Consider the following 16595-nt stretch of genomic DNA (forward strand, 5'->3'; position numbering starts at 1 on the left):
TATACTACCATATCTAAAAAATAAACTGACTACCGTTACCTGCGGCCAACCGAATCAGGATCTTCTTTAAAAACTGAATACAATCACATTTGTAAGCGACAGCTGTCATGTGATAGTTCACGTGATTACTTTGTTTTGACATGTACGACGATGTATACATATCTCAGAATGATAACCACAGCCGCTGTCGTTCACTCTAACACAATATATTTCAGATCAATATAATGTCCATGCCTAAAGAAGGAAATGTTTACGATGCCTTTACAGAATATCCCTCGCTCCAGCCAGTGTACCACGACTGGTACATTAAATGCCGTGGTATGTGCTATCCTGTCTATGGGATAGTGCATATAAAAGATCCCTTTCTGCAACTGGGGAAATGTAGCGTCTTTCCTCTCTAATACTATATGTCAAAATTACCTAATGTTTGACATCCAATAGCCGATGATTAATAAATCAATGTACTCTAGTGGTGTCTTTAAACAAATCAAACTTTAACTACAGACTATCAATCAATGGTTATTCTGAATGTTTATTTCCGCATTTCATACCAGAACAGTACCCACACCCCGGCCCGTTCCTACTCTACACAAATAAAGATAAAATGTGACTTGTGGCTGTCACGTGTGACCCCCTCAACTAGAGCTCTTCCCCCATTAACTAACTGTTGGGGGATGTAAAAAGAGGACCAGGGTACAGTAAATATAAAGGGTCTTCTGCAGTTTCTAGTTTCAAAGGGAAGTGTTTCGACCTTTATAAGCTCAAGTGACCTTTTATAGTTAGTACTACAGTCTACATCAAATAAAATTCCATAGGCGACAAGGTATGTGGTTAAAAACACTATATGCAATATATCAACCAAAGTGAAACAACCTTTCATGGTTCATTTTCCATATAATGGGATGTCTTTACAATGTGACTTCTGGTTGTCACGTGTGACCCCTAGAGATTGTGACCTTCCTCCTCCACCCCCCACCTTTCATGGTTCATTTTCGATATAATGGGATGTTTTTACAACACACCTGGTTTCGCACAAAATGTTACAGACACCCCAAACATGTTTCTGGCACAGTGGTACAAGAAAAATAATAAAATTGCATGCATTTATTACCATTTGTGGACTAGTTCAGCTAACAAAATGACTGGAGCAGGCTGAACTGTGATAAGTCGTAAGATCGACCCCACATGGTGGAATCTTCATATCCCAGTCGCTAGAGTACTCGCCAGAGATGTGATAAGTCGTAAGTTCGACCCCAAATGGTGGAATCATCATATCCCAGTCGCTAGAGTACTCGCCAGAGATGTGATAAGTCGTAAGATCGACCCCAAATGGTGGAAGCATCGCATGTCAGTGGCTATAGTACTCGCCAGAGATGTGATAAGTCGTTAGATCGACCCCAAATGGTGGAAGCATCGCATGTCAGTGGCTACAGTACTCACCAGAGATGTGATGAGGAATGGTGGAACCATGATACCAGCGCCCCAATACTAGAATCAAAAGTCAGGGTAAGTTGTCCTAGGGAAAACGTGCTTTGGACAAACAACCGATAGTAGCTGTCGTGAATCTTAGTTGGTTTTTCAGAAATAAATCGAATTATCATCTGCAGTACATACATTTTTAAATATGTCAACTCAAGAATGCAAAATACAAAAACTAATTCTCAAAACACACGTGTTGAACAACGTTTAAAATTAAACTTATAGGTTGAAATTTTGCGTAAATGGAGCTAAAATATATTTTATGAAATAAAGCAAAGAAAGACCGAATTAAAGAACGAATCTATGAACTATATAAATATATATACTTGCTTTAAAATTATGGACACGGCACAACGGAAAATAGATCTACATTTAAAGTTTGCTAACACTATGCACAGGATACAGTGATTGATCAGGTGGAAGTATGTCCCATGACGTACACTCGATATCCACAATGAAGCATTTCACCTGGCGTTTACTATCCATTCAGTCTGTTTGTAGAAGACATACATCAAAGGATTAAAGGTGCGTGCAGGTTGCAGACATCTCTGTAATTTACCAACTGGTATTTTTCACAAATGTTTTGTTTGCATGTCGTTTGTCATGACGACATAAACATGTTTTCCAAAACTAGGTCTTCTTTCATCGGTAGAGATACGCCACGAAATGTATATCTCATTTTTATTTTGTTAGCATATTATGTTTAAAAAAATGTTTACATAATCTGTCTGAAGGGATGTACTAACAGGAGATATGGTGGGGGCGAGGAAGCCAGGCCCTCCCTACTATTAATGGTATAAATCACAACTCTTCATCATTAATTTATATAGTTTAGCATTTTAAAAAACACCAGGTCAAGACTTCACCCCGAATTTTGGAAAAAAAGAACCCAGGGTACGTGTTCGCTGTATGCCATGGTGTATGCCATGGTGTAATGTATAAGATATATTTTACTTTCTTGGGCGTCTGAAAAGGTAAGTTAACCAGGCCCGTAGGAACAGGTGCAATTGGGGATATATGCTATAGTGCGAGTAGGGGTGGGGGTCACAAACACGTTTATAAATGTATATACACATGCAGTAGGACACCAAAAGGTATATTTCCGGGTTCCCGCACATCGGGGAAGCTGTTCTGTTTATCCAGTTTTACGCTCGGCCACTAAATTATACTGCCGCATTAACTATTTGAATGAAGCTGTGATATCACTCGTCGATGAGCTATCATCCCCTACTGGATATCTTGGATTGTTCGTTGTTCGAAGTAGTGTTCCACAAATCATTATACATATATATATATGATATATATAAGTTATTATAATGAAGTGTATCGGATGTATCCCGCTGTAGATGACGTCATGTATATGGAACTGATGAACCCGTTACGGGTGAAAGGTGCTTATTCCATTAAAACGTTGTGAAATTCTATCTTTATATATATATATATCTATATATATATATATATATATATATATATATATATATATATATATATATATAGTAATATATTTGTTATCACTATTGGACATAAAGTGCTCAACACAATGTTAGTGGAGCAGGTACACTAAATTTTTAGTATTCACTAATAACTCATTACTCGGAGTTTCAGGCTCCTCGCCTTCATCAGATGAGTGTTTATAATTGTGACAGTTAAGGTGACGTCACGCTGTGTGTACGCGGCGGTGCGCTCCTGACGTCATGGCACGTCAGTCGTGAGACTCTCGGCTTGTTGCTGTGGCGGCCTTGTAACTGCAGACAGAAGAACGAATGCCCCCTGAACGGCAACTGCCAAACTAGCTCCCTCGTATACCGGGCAAACGTGGCATCTGGTAAGACTGTCAGATCATACATAGGTCTTGCTGGAGGTACATTCAAGGAGAGGTTTAACAACCACACTAAATCTTTCAAATATGAACGCTATGAAAAAGAGACAGAACTGTCAAAATACATCTGGGAGCTCAAACGAAAAAAACCCGCCTATCACATCAATTGGGAAATCGTCAGGAAATCGGACACACGGAAACGCAGCTCGGGACAATGCAACCTGTGCATCGAGGAGAAGCTCTCAATACTATTTGAAAAAGGAGACAAGCTACTCAACAAAAGGACAGAACTCATATCAAAATGCCGCCACAGCAACAAGCCGAGAGTCTCACGACTGACGTGCCATGACGTCAGGAGCGCACCGCCGCGTACACACAGCGTGACGTCACCTTAACTGTCACAATTATAAACACTCATCTGATGAAGGCGAGGAGCCTGAAACTCCGAGTAATGAGTTATTAGTGAATACTAAATACTAAAAATTTAGTATATATATATATATATATATATATATATATATATTAGCTGTGGTTCATGCTATCCTATTTGTAATATATAATGTAATTATAAAACAATTGTTGAGAACTGTTGGAAGAAATCACCACAAACATATGCTAGACACCCTAATGCCGCAGATAAACATTGTTTTTTCGCTCTGTATGGAAATAGAAAAAAATTGTAAACTCAGATGTTCAGGATTTCCTTCACCACCCCCCCCCCCCCCCCAACCCACCACCCCCTTTTATGTTCATCAGCCAAAACCAAGACGTATAAAGTCCCTTAACCACTTTGGTTTCCCAGTACCGGTCTTCAAATACCCAGTTTATATGGATCATGCGGAATGTTTGTTCAGATAACAAGAACTTGTGTCTGAGGGTAAATAACCATCATCTGACACGGACAGACTTCTTAAAATCAAACGCTGGCTGTGGTGATAGGTGAGTCTGGTGTATAGTGTATCATCTTTACCATTGTAATGGCGACACATGTATATGAACTTGCTTTTCTTAGTTTTAAAACCATCACATTATATTTATTTCATGATTATATATTTATATATCTGCTAAAATGTTGGGGTTTTTGGGGGGTTTGTTTGTTGTTGTTTTGTTTGTGATTTTTTTTTTGGGGGGGGCTAGTTTGGGGAAAGATGATTTGGGTATACCGGTCCGCGGTTTTTTGGCCAAAGCGGGTCGAATACTTTATTATTACATGTATATATAGATAGATAAAGTCTGTCTTTCCCTATCGCATGTGATCATTTTTGGTGATTACTGGTGACTTTAATATTTTAAATCTGTTTTCTGTTTCAGTTGTGTACCACATCTGATCAACATGTTACGTGTAGTTATTCTGTTAACAATCCTCACAACAAACAGTGGCCTTGACAATGGTCTGGCGCTAACCCCGCCAATGGGGTGGATGTCATGGCAACGCTTTAGATGTAACATCGACTGTGATGTGGATCCGGAAAATTGCATTAGGTACACTGACGTTTTTCTTCCTTTAAACTCATGCATTATACTGGATATTTGGGGTCGGGGTTTAGTTCAGTCAGTAAAGCGCTCGACTGGGTTGCTTGCTTGGTCATGGGATCTAAATCGTTCAGCGGACCCATCCAATCCCATCCGGTGCTCCACAACTGGTATACCAAACGTCGTGATATGTGCTGTCTTTAAATTTGATTGAAAGCAACTCTACTGGTCTACAGATAATAGATATAGACCAGTGGAGCTTATTTTAATCAGATTGTGGTCTTCTTCGTATGGAAACGCTAACTCAAAAATGAAACCGGTTTTCTCTGAAGACTATCAAACTATTGACTTGAGATTATATTAAACAGGCTATCATATATTTACTTGAGAGGATACTAAACAGGCTATCATCTATTTACTTGAGAGGATATTAAACAGGCTATCTTATATTTACTTGATAGGATATTAAACAGGCTATCATATATTTACTTGGGAGGATATTTATCAGGCTATCTTATATTTACTTGATATGATATTAAACAGGCTATCATCTATTTACTTGAGAGGGTACTAAACAGGCTAACATATATTTACTTGATAGGATACTCAACATGCTATCATCTATTTACTTGAGAAGATATTAAACAGGCTATGAACTATTTACTTGTAAGGATACTAAACAGGCTATCATCTATTTACTTAAGAGTATATTAAACAGGCTATGAACTATTTACTTGTAAGGATATTAAACAGGATATCATCTATTTACTTGTAAGGATATTAAACAGGCTAACATCTATTTACTTGAGAATATATTAAACAGGCTATGAACTATTTACTTGTAAGGGTATTAAACAGGCTAACATCTATTTACTTGTAAAGATATTAAACAGGCTATCATCTATTTACTTGAGAGTATATTAAACAGGCTATGAACTATTTACTTGAAATGATATTAAACAGGTTATCATATATCACTTGGTGTGTACTGAAGACTGTTCGGCGTAGTGTATAAACGTGTCTGTAGGTATCTATGTACGGTTATTTCAGAAATGGGTTGTACAAGGAAATGGCAGACCGCGTAGTATCTGAGTGATGTGTAGTACGATGTGGTATAGTGTGGTGTTTTATGGTGTTGTGTACTCTGTGTCTGTCGGTGTACGTTTATTTCAGAGAGGGCTTGTACAAGGAGATGACGGACCACGTGGTGTCTGTGTGGTGTGGTGTGGTGTGGTATAGTGAGGTGTGTGGTGTGAAGTGTGGTCTATGTCTGTCGGTGTACGTTTATTTCAGAGAGGGCTTGTGCAAGGAGATGACAGACCGCGTGGTGTCTGTGTGGTGTGGTGTGGTGTGGTGTGGTGTGGTATAGTGTGGTGTGTGGTGTGCTCTATGTCTGTCGGTGTACGGTTATTTCAGAGAGGGCTTGTACAAGGAGATGACGGACCGCGTGGTGTCTGTGTGGTGTGGTGTGGTGTGGTATAGTGTGGTGTGTGGTGTGCTCTATGTCTGTCGGTGTACGGTTATTTCAGAGAGAGCTTGTACAAGGAGATGGCGGTCCGCGTGTTGTCTGTGCGGTGTGGTGTGGTATAGTGTGGTGTGTGGTGTGCTCTATGTCTGTCGGTGTACGGTTATTTCAGAGAGGGCTTGTACAAGGAGATGGCTGCCCGCGTGGTGTCTGTGTGGTGTGGTGTGGTATATTGTGGTGTGTGGTGTGCTCTATGTCTGCCGCTGTACGGTTATTTCAGAGAGGATCTATATAAGGAGATGACGGACCGCGTGGTGTCTGTGTGGTGGGGTGTGGCATAGTGTGGTGTGTGGTGTGCTCTATGTCTGCCGGTGTACGGTTATTTCAGAGAGGGCCTGTACAAGGAGATGGCGGACCGCGTGGTGTCTGACGGTTACCGAGACGCGGGTTACGAGTACATCAGCGTGGACGACTGCTGGAGCACACACGAGAGAGACAGCGGGGGGAACCTGCAGGCAGACCCACACAGATTCCCTAGTGGAATAAGGGAACTATCCAGATACGTAAGCAGAATATCAATATACCAAAACACTAAATGGACAGTCTGCTTTCACGAACACTAACACAATCACAATTTTGATAAAATTAGATATTTAAATGCTAAAGTAAGAATTTTATTTTCGTTTTAATATCTGCTTGCAAACAATAATATAACATGCCAACGAAACAAATAATAGACTTGTCACTGAATTCAATACTTAGTTACTGGATTCGTTTCTAACCACAGGGAATGGTGGTTATTCATTTCAAAGCAGACTCCCAACTCAAAGTGAGTGCACCGCTGAGCTTCACCCAGTTCATGGGTGCTATTATGAGTGTGTATTCTGAATATATGACCTCTCCATAAGGGGGGGGGGGGGGGGGGGGGGGGGATAAACCGGCCTGGTACTTTACGTTTCGTGTACCCCGGTAATACTAGAAGAGGTCAACTAACAGCAGCAAGTCTGGGGCGTGGCCTTGTCAAGTAGGCCCCAAACCAAAAGACAAATGCTGCAACTTCGCCATTCATCCCAGTATGATATGATGCATCTGTTGCATATGTCTTTGACGTTCTGACCACAAACTCACAATTCAAATGTCTTTGTCTCTTTATTACATTCAGTCGGTTGAGTGCTCGCTTGAGGTACTTACCTCGGTGGATCTGTTCAACTGGGGTTTGTTTCTCGTTCCAACCAGTGCACCACAGCTAGTCAAAGGCCGTGGTGTGAGCTTTCCTGTCTGTGGGGAAAGTGCGTATAAAAGATATCTTGCTGCATTAGAAAGACTTTATATCAGAATTACCAAATGTTTGACGTCCAATAACCGATGATTAATTAATCAATGTGCTCTAGTGGTGTCGTTAAACAAACCAAACTTTAATTTTATTACATGATTGAAGTGTTTTATATAAAATGAAAAAGAATCAATCATCTACATTTACCGTATGGTAACACGACAACCGTAACCGTAACCGAGGAGTTAACGTGCACGTTCAGAGCAAGCTGTTGTAGCGCACGCCTATCTTGGGCACAAGAGCCACCCTCGGCCTGCTCCTCTGTCCAGGACAGGAAAGGATGGGGGTGAAGGAGGGACCGCCTGTACTGGCAGGTGCAAAGGAACACCAGCAGTCCAACCGAGGTTGGTAGCAGGCGGGGGTTGGTATGGTGCTATGTAATTTGGAATGTCCCGCAGGATTAAGCCAAAGAGAATTGGTGCGCATTTTAATGAAGGAAATTTGGCGCAATTTGGATGGTCGTTCAAATGCGAATGGTAGAGAGCTACGTATAGGTTTTGATTTTAGTAGGCCGAGAGTAGCTCGTAATTAAGACCACGACAACGACTGAGCATGCTATTTGTAGGTACACTCCAAAGGCCTGAAGCTCGGCCTGTATGGCGACATCGGCAGAACGACCTGCAAGTTGTACCCGGGAAACGAGCTGCACCTACGTCGCGACGCTAACACGTTCGCCGAGTGGGAGATAGACTATCTCAAAGTAGATGGGTGCCACGCTGATACCAACGATTTTAGCATCAGTAAGTTAGTTAACGTCGCGGGAATATTACTAATACCAAAGATCTTATCATCAGTAAGTTAGTTATAGCCGCGGGAAGGAAGGAAGGAAATGTTTTATTTAATGACGCACTCAACACATTTTATTTACGGTTATATGGCGTGGGACATATGGTTGAGGACCACACAGATATTTAGAAAGGAAACCCGCTGTCGCCACTTCATGAGCTACTCTTTTCAATTAGCAGCAAGGGATATTTTATATGCACCATCCCACAGACAGGATAACACATACCATGGCCTTTGATACACCATTTGTGGAGCACTGGCTTTATAGCCGCGGGTGTATTACCGATACGAAAGATTTAGCATCAGTAAGTTAGTTAACGTCGCGGGTGTATTACCGATACGAAAGATTTAGCATCAGTAAGTTAGTTAACGTCGCGGGTGTATTACCGATACCAAAGATTTAGCATCGGTAAGTTAGTTAACGTCGCGGGTGTATTACCGATACCAAAGATTTAGCATCGGTAAGTTAGTTAACGTCGCGGGTGTATTACCGATACCAAAGATTTAGCATCGGTAAGTTAGTTAACGTCGCGGGTGTATTACCGATACGAAAGATTTAGCATCGGTAAGTTAGTTAACGTCGCGGGTGTATTACCGATACGAAAGACTTTAGCATCGGTAAGTTAGTTAACGTCGCGGGTGTATTACCGATACAAAAGACTTTAGCTTCGGTAAGTTAGTTAACGTCGCGGGTGTATTACCGATACCAAAGATTTTAGCTTCGATAAGTTAGTTAACGTCGCGAGTGTATTACCGATACCAAAGATTTTAGCTTCGATAAGTTAGTTAACGTCGCGGGTGTATTACCGATACCAAAGATTTTAGCTTCGGTAGGTTAGTTAACGTCGCGAGTGTATTACCGATACCAAAGACTTTAGCTTCGGTAAGTTAGTTAACGTCGCGAGTGTATTACCGATAGCGATTAACGTTGCTGAAGCCTTAGCAAGATTAAATATTTTAACGTGAGCAAGTATTAACATTTTCATCTACATTAACTAATAAATGAAGAAAGACTATCTGAACTTCGATGGCTAATGGATCCACTAAAATGCCTTCCACCTCCGTATTAGTAATAGTAAATTTAGATGCTATTTGTCTATTAGATGCTATTAGATGCCAAGCTGTTAGACGATAATCTGTGAAAATAAATATGTGTACCCAAACTCAAATTTAGGACACTGTAAGGTCTTCAAAGTAAGGAGTTAATGTGAGTAAGAGGCAACGGTGAGAATCGAGATGGTTTAGGTCGAGTAGAGCCAAAATTCGTGTTCTGCCTGAAGGTAAGATTCAAATATATTTTAAGGATGGTTGCGAATATTTTGTTTTTGCTATATGGATCATGTTAACATTCCAACAATTTATCTTTGTGTTGTGTTTTGCACTTCAGGCTACCCACTGTTCGGGCACTGGCTGAATGAAACCGGAAGACCCATTCTTTATTCTTGCAGTTGGCCATTCTTCATGAACATCAAACACGAAACGGTAAGAATCAGTCTGACTGAACAGAGATGTTACTGCTTCTAGTATTCTGTTTTCATAACAAATGATCCGACACGAACCAATGTTATTTAATTTCCTGGTTACCTTTTGTAACGAACAGTTAATCAGAATGCGTTAAGTATTTAGCCCAAGTCAAAATATTAGCGGTGTTTTGATTGGTCAGTCGGACAGATTCACAATGTCAGTTTGATTGAATAAGAATCTAAATGCAAAACGACAGCTATCAAATGAAGCATTTTTTTAAAAATCAGAATTAATTTTTCTCCATTCTGGTTGGTGTATCATACCATGTGTATGGTGTGTAATTCTTCAAGCGCAGACTGTGGTCGTAGCATCGATCAAATCGGGTTTACCCGTCTCAACCAGTGCTCCGTGGCTGTTACAAAGAAGTAAGAAAGGAAACGTTTTATTTATCGACGCACTCAACACATTTTATTTACGGTTATATGGCGTCGGATATATGGTTAAGGATCACACTGATAATGTCGCCACTTCATGGGCTACTCTTCTCGATTAGCAGCAAGACATCTTTTTTATGCACCATCCCACAGACAGGGTAATATATACCATGGCCTTTGATATACCAGTCGTGGTGCACTGGCTGGAACAACAAATAGCCCAATGGGCCCACCGACGGGGATCGATCCCAGACCGACCGCGCATTGAGCGGGTGCTTTACCACTGGGCTACGTCAGGCTCCTATTACAAAGAAGTCCTTGGAATGTACTTGTCATGTCTATGGGAACGTGTATATAAAAGATGGTGTTCAATAATAATAATAATAATAACCTATATGATGGGTCCTGTGTATATTAAAAGTGCAAACTAATATCACTTTTGTTTCAGCCCAACTACATGCACGTTGCCAAGTCTTGTAACATATGGCGCAGCTACTACGACATCCAGGACAGTTGGGAAAACGTCCAGTCCATTATCCAGTATCAAGCCAACATCACCGACACTGTTCAACCAGCAGTAGGACCTGGTCACTTCAACGATCCGGACATGGTGTGTATTTTGAACTGAGCACGGTTTTTGTAATCCAGACAGATACCTAAGTTTAAAATGTGCATACAAAAAAGAACAAAAACAAAAGAATCAATTGAATGAACACGATCCAAGTTAGAAAGAAAGAAAGAAAGACATGTTTTATTTAACGACGTACTCAACACATTTTATTTACGGTTATATGGCGTCGGACATATGGTCAAGGACCACACAGATATTGATAGAGGAAACCCGCTGTTGCCACTTCACTCTTCCACTCCTTTTCGATTAGCAGCAAGGGATATTTTATATGCACCATCCCACAGGCAGGGTAGTACATATCACATCATTTGATATACCAGTCGTGGTACACTGGCTGGAACGAGAAATAGCCCAATGGGCCCACCGACGGGGAAATCGATCCCACACCGACCGTGCATCGAGCGAACACTGTACCACTGTGCTACGTCCCGCCCCGATCCAAGTTATAAGTCCTAGCTTTAAGTAGAGGAAGATTTCCATTGTTCCATGTTTTGATTCAAGATATTAACACTCGGGTTCTGAACCCTCATTGCAGTAATTGAGCTGGGCGTTTGTTTTGTTTTGTTTGTTTGTTGTGTATTTTTCATTGAACATACTTATATTTATTATTATTATCATTGTCAGTAACGTAGCTAGCCTCAATATTGTTGGAAGGGTCTTCAAATTGCTCGAGGGGAATTTCATAATACCATCTGCTGTCTTGCATTATTTAAGCTTATATTACTATATTCGTCATATCGGAAGCTATAATCTTGATGACCATTGTTAGTTTTATAGTAACTACCGGCCTCGGTGGCGTCGTGTTTAACGATTTTTAATGAGGCATGGGACCAGTGATTCATAACTGGTTCAACAAAGGCCATGGTTTGTGCTATCCTGCCTGTGGGAAGCGCAAATAAAAGATCTCTTGCTGTTACTCGTAAAAGAGTAGCCTATGTGGCGACAGCGGGTTTCCTGTAAAAAAAACCCAGTGAAAGAATGACCATATGTTTGACGTCCAATAGCCGATGATAAGATAAAAAATCAATGTGCTCTAGTGGCGTCGTTAAATAAAACAAACTTTACTTTTTATAGTAACCATAGAGTAAAGATTTAGAAATCCTTTATTGCCACTTGAACTTGCAGCTGGTGATTGGCAACTTTGGACTAAGCTATGACCAGGAACAGGTCCACATGGCTCTATGGGCTATCATGGCGGCGCCACTGATCATGTCCAATGATCTGCGACACATGAGAGACGAATCGAAGGCCATCCTACAAAACAAGATGGCCATTGCAGTTAATCAAGACCCACTGGGAAGACAAGGGCAGAGGATTTACAAGGTATGACGAGTAGATGTTCTTGTGGGTTTGTTATTACCATCAATACAACCAACACCTACCCATAGTTGCCAACGGAAAACTGTTTATATGACAATCAGGCAGAATATGCTCATGTCTTCAATTTGCGAACATAACACTTTCAGACTACTCACAAAGACATTTTGTTATAGTCTTGTCAAATATTATTTGTACTCAACCTGTACAGAAATAAGATTTTGATTTTATTTCATTACTAGTATACAATAAACGGATTTTAGATGTTCCCATGTCCGATGGGATTGGGAAAAGTAGAACGAGTAAATCATATTTTGGATATTTTTTCAGGCCACTGAATGATGCAGTGCATCATTGTTAAATTAATGTTATATTGAAAAATTTTAGCATAAAAATTGGGAATTTTCAGTGCCACTTTCATTTGGGAACGGGCTTATGTTCGGACCCACAGAACGCCTGGATAAATCCCTGATGTTGCCGTATGAAATCACTAAAACTACATAGGTTACTTTACTATATTGTGGACTTTAAGTGTTACAAGCACGTGCCTAAACTGTTGACTGTAGTAAGGGAAAAACAAGTCTACTAAGAGGTATTGACATACATGCACCATGGTCTACCGCCAATCAAAATATTTCAATATCTATCGAATTATCTTCACCTGCTTCAGAAGAAAGGGTATTTTTATAGAAGGGTGTTGGTCTATCATTGTGTTTTTATCGTCAGAAACGAAATATAGACATGTATGCTCTAATTTCGGGTTTATTGTATCCACGACTGTATTTGTGCATCACGCTAGCAACTCACTTGGAATATATTACACAATTATTTGAAAATGATCCATTTTATTTCAGAATAAAAGGTCTGAGATTTGGATTTTATTTCAGAATAAAAAGTCTGAGATTTGGACACGACAGTTAAAAGATGACAATGTCGCCATAGCTGTCATCAATTTAGACGATGGAGGGTGTCCTGCCATGATCCACACAACGCTGGCAGGACTCGGCTTGAACGGCGAGGGTGGATACAACGTCACTGACGTCTTCAACAAGAAGCCAGTTAAATCTTACACTCAGACAGACACGGTCACCTTCAGGCCAAATCCTTCTGGGGTGGAATTTGTCGTAGCCTCGCCTCTCCCCTACACGACACACACATCGACAGCGTCACCTACGTTATTCCTGTATTCACCTACACAGAGCGTGGTGATGGCATTGTCTTTGATTAGTATGATGGCATAGTTCATATTGACATCATGATGTCACAAATACATATCTTTCTGTTCAACATAATACACCAGTCTGGCACAAATTGATGTAAGACTTGTCTTATTGGGGAAATAAAGGCATCGGCCATGGTTTTGCGACTATTTTTGATGAATTAGAGAACAAATAAAATAAAATATATGAAATAAAATAACCGGTTAATGCCTTATAGATTTATCCTGACCAGGTCGAATGGCGAATGGTCCGTTCTGAAGAGCTCGCGGCATTAAGCAGTGTTTACAGGGTGTATACCACCAAATCAAATCCCATAGACGACAATAGTAACAAGTGGCTAAAACTCCTACATGAAACGTATCAGTCGATATATACACCACGGATATAAATACTACCACCCTCACCCTTACAGTGAATCACAAAACAATTGGTCAAGCTGCTCATTTCAGAAATAACGGGTAGCGTCTATAACTACCGCACAAAATTTGAGTATTTTTGTTTACAGGTACCCCATAAATGTTTAAAGCACAATGCTACTTGACACAGTGGTACTAGATTAAACAAAACTGCAAACATTTTTGTCTAGATGAAACTTTATTTATAACCAATTTTTATTTATTACCAATGACAGGATTTGTGGTACTAACTGGTCTATCAAAGGTTGCACCTCGAACTTTGACCCAGCCAGAAAGTAGTTGGGTTTAGTACTACCTACATGCACACGGTGGCTGGCGTGCTGCGTACGTCATACGTTTTTTGTCTCTCCCCCCCCCCCCCCCCCCCTCCAATTCAGTTTAGGCCTTAGTCATTCTAACTTTGGCAGGATAAACCGGTAGCTTAAAGAAGTAAACAGTTATCTCTATATCTCAATTTGTATGTATGTATGCATGTATTTACTGATGTATAGATATATGAATATCTACATATTGTGTGTATGTTTGCTTGTATTTACTGATGTATAGATATATGAATATCTATATATTGTATGTATGTATGCATGTATTGACTGATGTATAGATATATGAATATCTACATATTGTGTGTATGTATGCTTGTATTTACAGATATGTAGATACATGAATATCTATATATTGTATGTATGTATGCATGCATGTATTTACAGATATGTAGATATATGAATATCTATATATTGTATGTATGTATGTATGTATTTACAGATATATAGATATATGAATATCTATATATTGTATGTATGTATGCGTGTATTTACAGATGTGTAGGTACATGAATATCGATATATTGTACGTATGTATGTCGGGTTTGACTAGTACATACAAAGATATTAACGCATTGGCACAAAAAATAAAATATTATTGCCCTCATAAATTGTCTCGTGTTGTTGAGACACGAACCAATGGCACCCATTCTCCGACAGAATGTACGCATGCATGGGCGTATTTGTGTGTGTGTGTGTGTGTGTGTGTGTATGTGTATGTGTGTGTCTGTCTGTGTGTGTGTCTGTGTGGTGTGTTTGTGTGTGGTGTTTGTGTGTGGGTGTTTGTGTGGTGTATGTGTGTGTGGTGTATGTATGTGTGTGTGTGTGTGTGTGTGTGTGTGTGTGTGTGTGTGTGTGTGTGTGTGTGTGTGTGTAATTCATTGTCCGTCATCGGCATGAATATTTTGGTTACTATTATCATTATGCAACACGAGACTGCACCTTCAAGGTTGCATACCACCATTAACGTTTTCGTGCATTTCAATGGCACATTTGTGAAAATATTCCACACAGACATCTGGTCTAGGATCCATAGGGTCGAGTTTAAATATGGCATGGTAATTGTATCTTAATGAAGTCTAAATGAGTAGTTTATATAAAGAAATTCACCCTTTGTGCAAATATTCAATTAATTGTTCTCAAATATTGAAATTTAATACAAAATTTGCAAACTAAGTTAAGTTGTGGCCACATTATGAAACGTGTACACATGGACTGAAAACAATCATACTAAAATACTACCTTCTGTTAAATGTACTACATTCTGATTATCACGCTTAAGGTTGCACGCCACCATTTATGTTTGCATGCATTTCAAATGCAATAATTTCTATGTATTATAGGAAAATACAATATCAATAGGGTTAAGTGACTGCCATTCTTAGGTTGTATTCTCCTTGATAACTAACCTGCAAAATTTTCTTCAAAAAAGGTTGACCACGAACACGTTCATTTAGAAACCTTTTTGCCAGAGCACCGCCATGGTTTTCTGTTATATACTGACAGTATACCACTTGCACAAGTTGTTATCATTAAGTACTACAAATAAGAAGTAACTTCAAAACAATGTGTAATTATGTAATCATCAAAGAAGGATTCGAAAAGGCATTTTAGTATTTTATATTATTTTTAAATTGAACGAATGTACAATGAAGAACAAAATTGGGCACAAAGTTTGCGAACTTAAGAGGCTCTCTTACACACACACACAGTCTCTCTCTCTCTCTCTCTCTCTCTCTCTCTCTCTCTCTCTCTCTCTCTCTCTCTCTCTCTCTCTCTCTCTCCCCTCCCCCTCTCATATATAGAGATAGAGATAGAGATAGAGATACATATATATATATATATATATATATATATATATATATATATATATATATATAAAATCGAGTATAGATATATGTAGTTAGGTAGTTGCTAGCGTGTTGTAAATAGTACCACTGCATTCCTCATCCTTACAAATGTAGGATTAGCCACGGAATCAAGATTCAAGGTGGTCTAGAACCTGAGCTACTGGTAAAATAACAAACGGTGGCAGCCGTTGTGTAAAATGGCCGCCATTATGGCCATAGGACAAATCTGCGATGGCCCTATAGCTGAAAATCTTTCAGACGGCATGCTCAAACAGTGTGCCAAAGCGCATGCTTGTATCATCAAAGGCACATTTCATTCATATATCTGCCGGACTACATCGTAAACACTCTTCTCCATTTTAAAACCGATAAGCGGACTGCTGTTTCAGTTGTTTGTTTTACAAATACAAACATGGCGATTGACATTTATGTTGCATCGCAGCAGTTGATGACAACCTTTGACAGCGCTAACATACAAGCGGGATTTTTTTAGAACTGAAGATATGTTTTTATGACCCTCCTGGTGAAGATATAGCGGTGTCGTACAAATTTCGTACGCACCACCAGGTGCGTATTACAAAGTTTTGA

General features: G+C 39.7%; 2 protein-coding genes across 2 annotated transcripts in view; one reads left to right on the top strand and one right to left on the bottom strand.

The window, feature by feature from the left end:
* The window catches only part of LOC121376304 (alpha-N-acetylgalactosaminidase-like), a 32459-nt gene extending 16648 nt beyond the window's left edge, over positions 1-15811 (bottom strand). The window contains exon 1 of the mRNA XM_041504143.1: positions 15567-15811. The gene's annotated coding sequence lies outside the window, so the exon portion shown is untranslated. The remainder of the gene's footprint in view (positions 1-15566) is intronic.
* On the top strand, positions 4045-13682 carry LOC121376303 (alpha-N-acetylgalactosaminidase-like). The gene is made up of 8 exons (XM_041504142.1): positions 4045-4237; positions 4610-4780; positions 6625-6799; positions 8135-8309; positions 9743-9837; positions 10702-10863; positions 12010-12207; positions 13089-13682. The coding sequence occupies exons 1-8, from the start codon at positions 4134-4136 to the stop codon at positions 13440-13442; spliced, it is 1434 nt and encodes a 477-aa protein (XP_041360076.1). The 5' UTR covers positions 4045-4133; the 3' UTR covers positions 13443-13682.
* Positions 15812-16595: the final 784 nt, after the last annotated feature.

The sequence above is a fragment of the Gigantopelta aegis genome, chromosome 6, assembly GCF_016097555.1.
Source record: "Gigantopelta aegis isolate Gae_Host chromosome 6, Gae_host_genome, whole genome shotgun sequence".
In the NCBI taxonomy this organism is placed as follows: domain Eukaryota; kingdom Metazoa; phylum Mollusca; class Gastropoda; order Neomphalida; family Peltospiridae; genus Gigantopelta; species Gigantopelta aegis.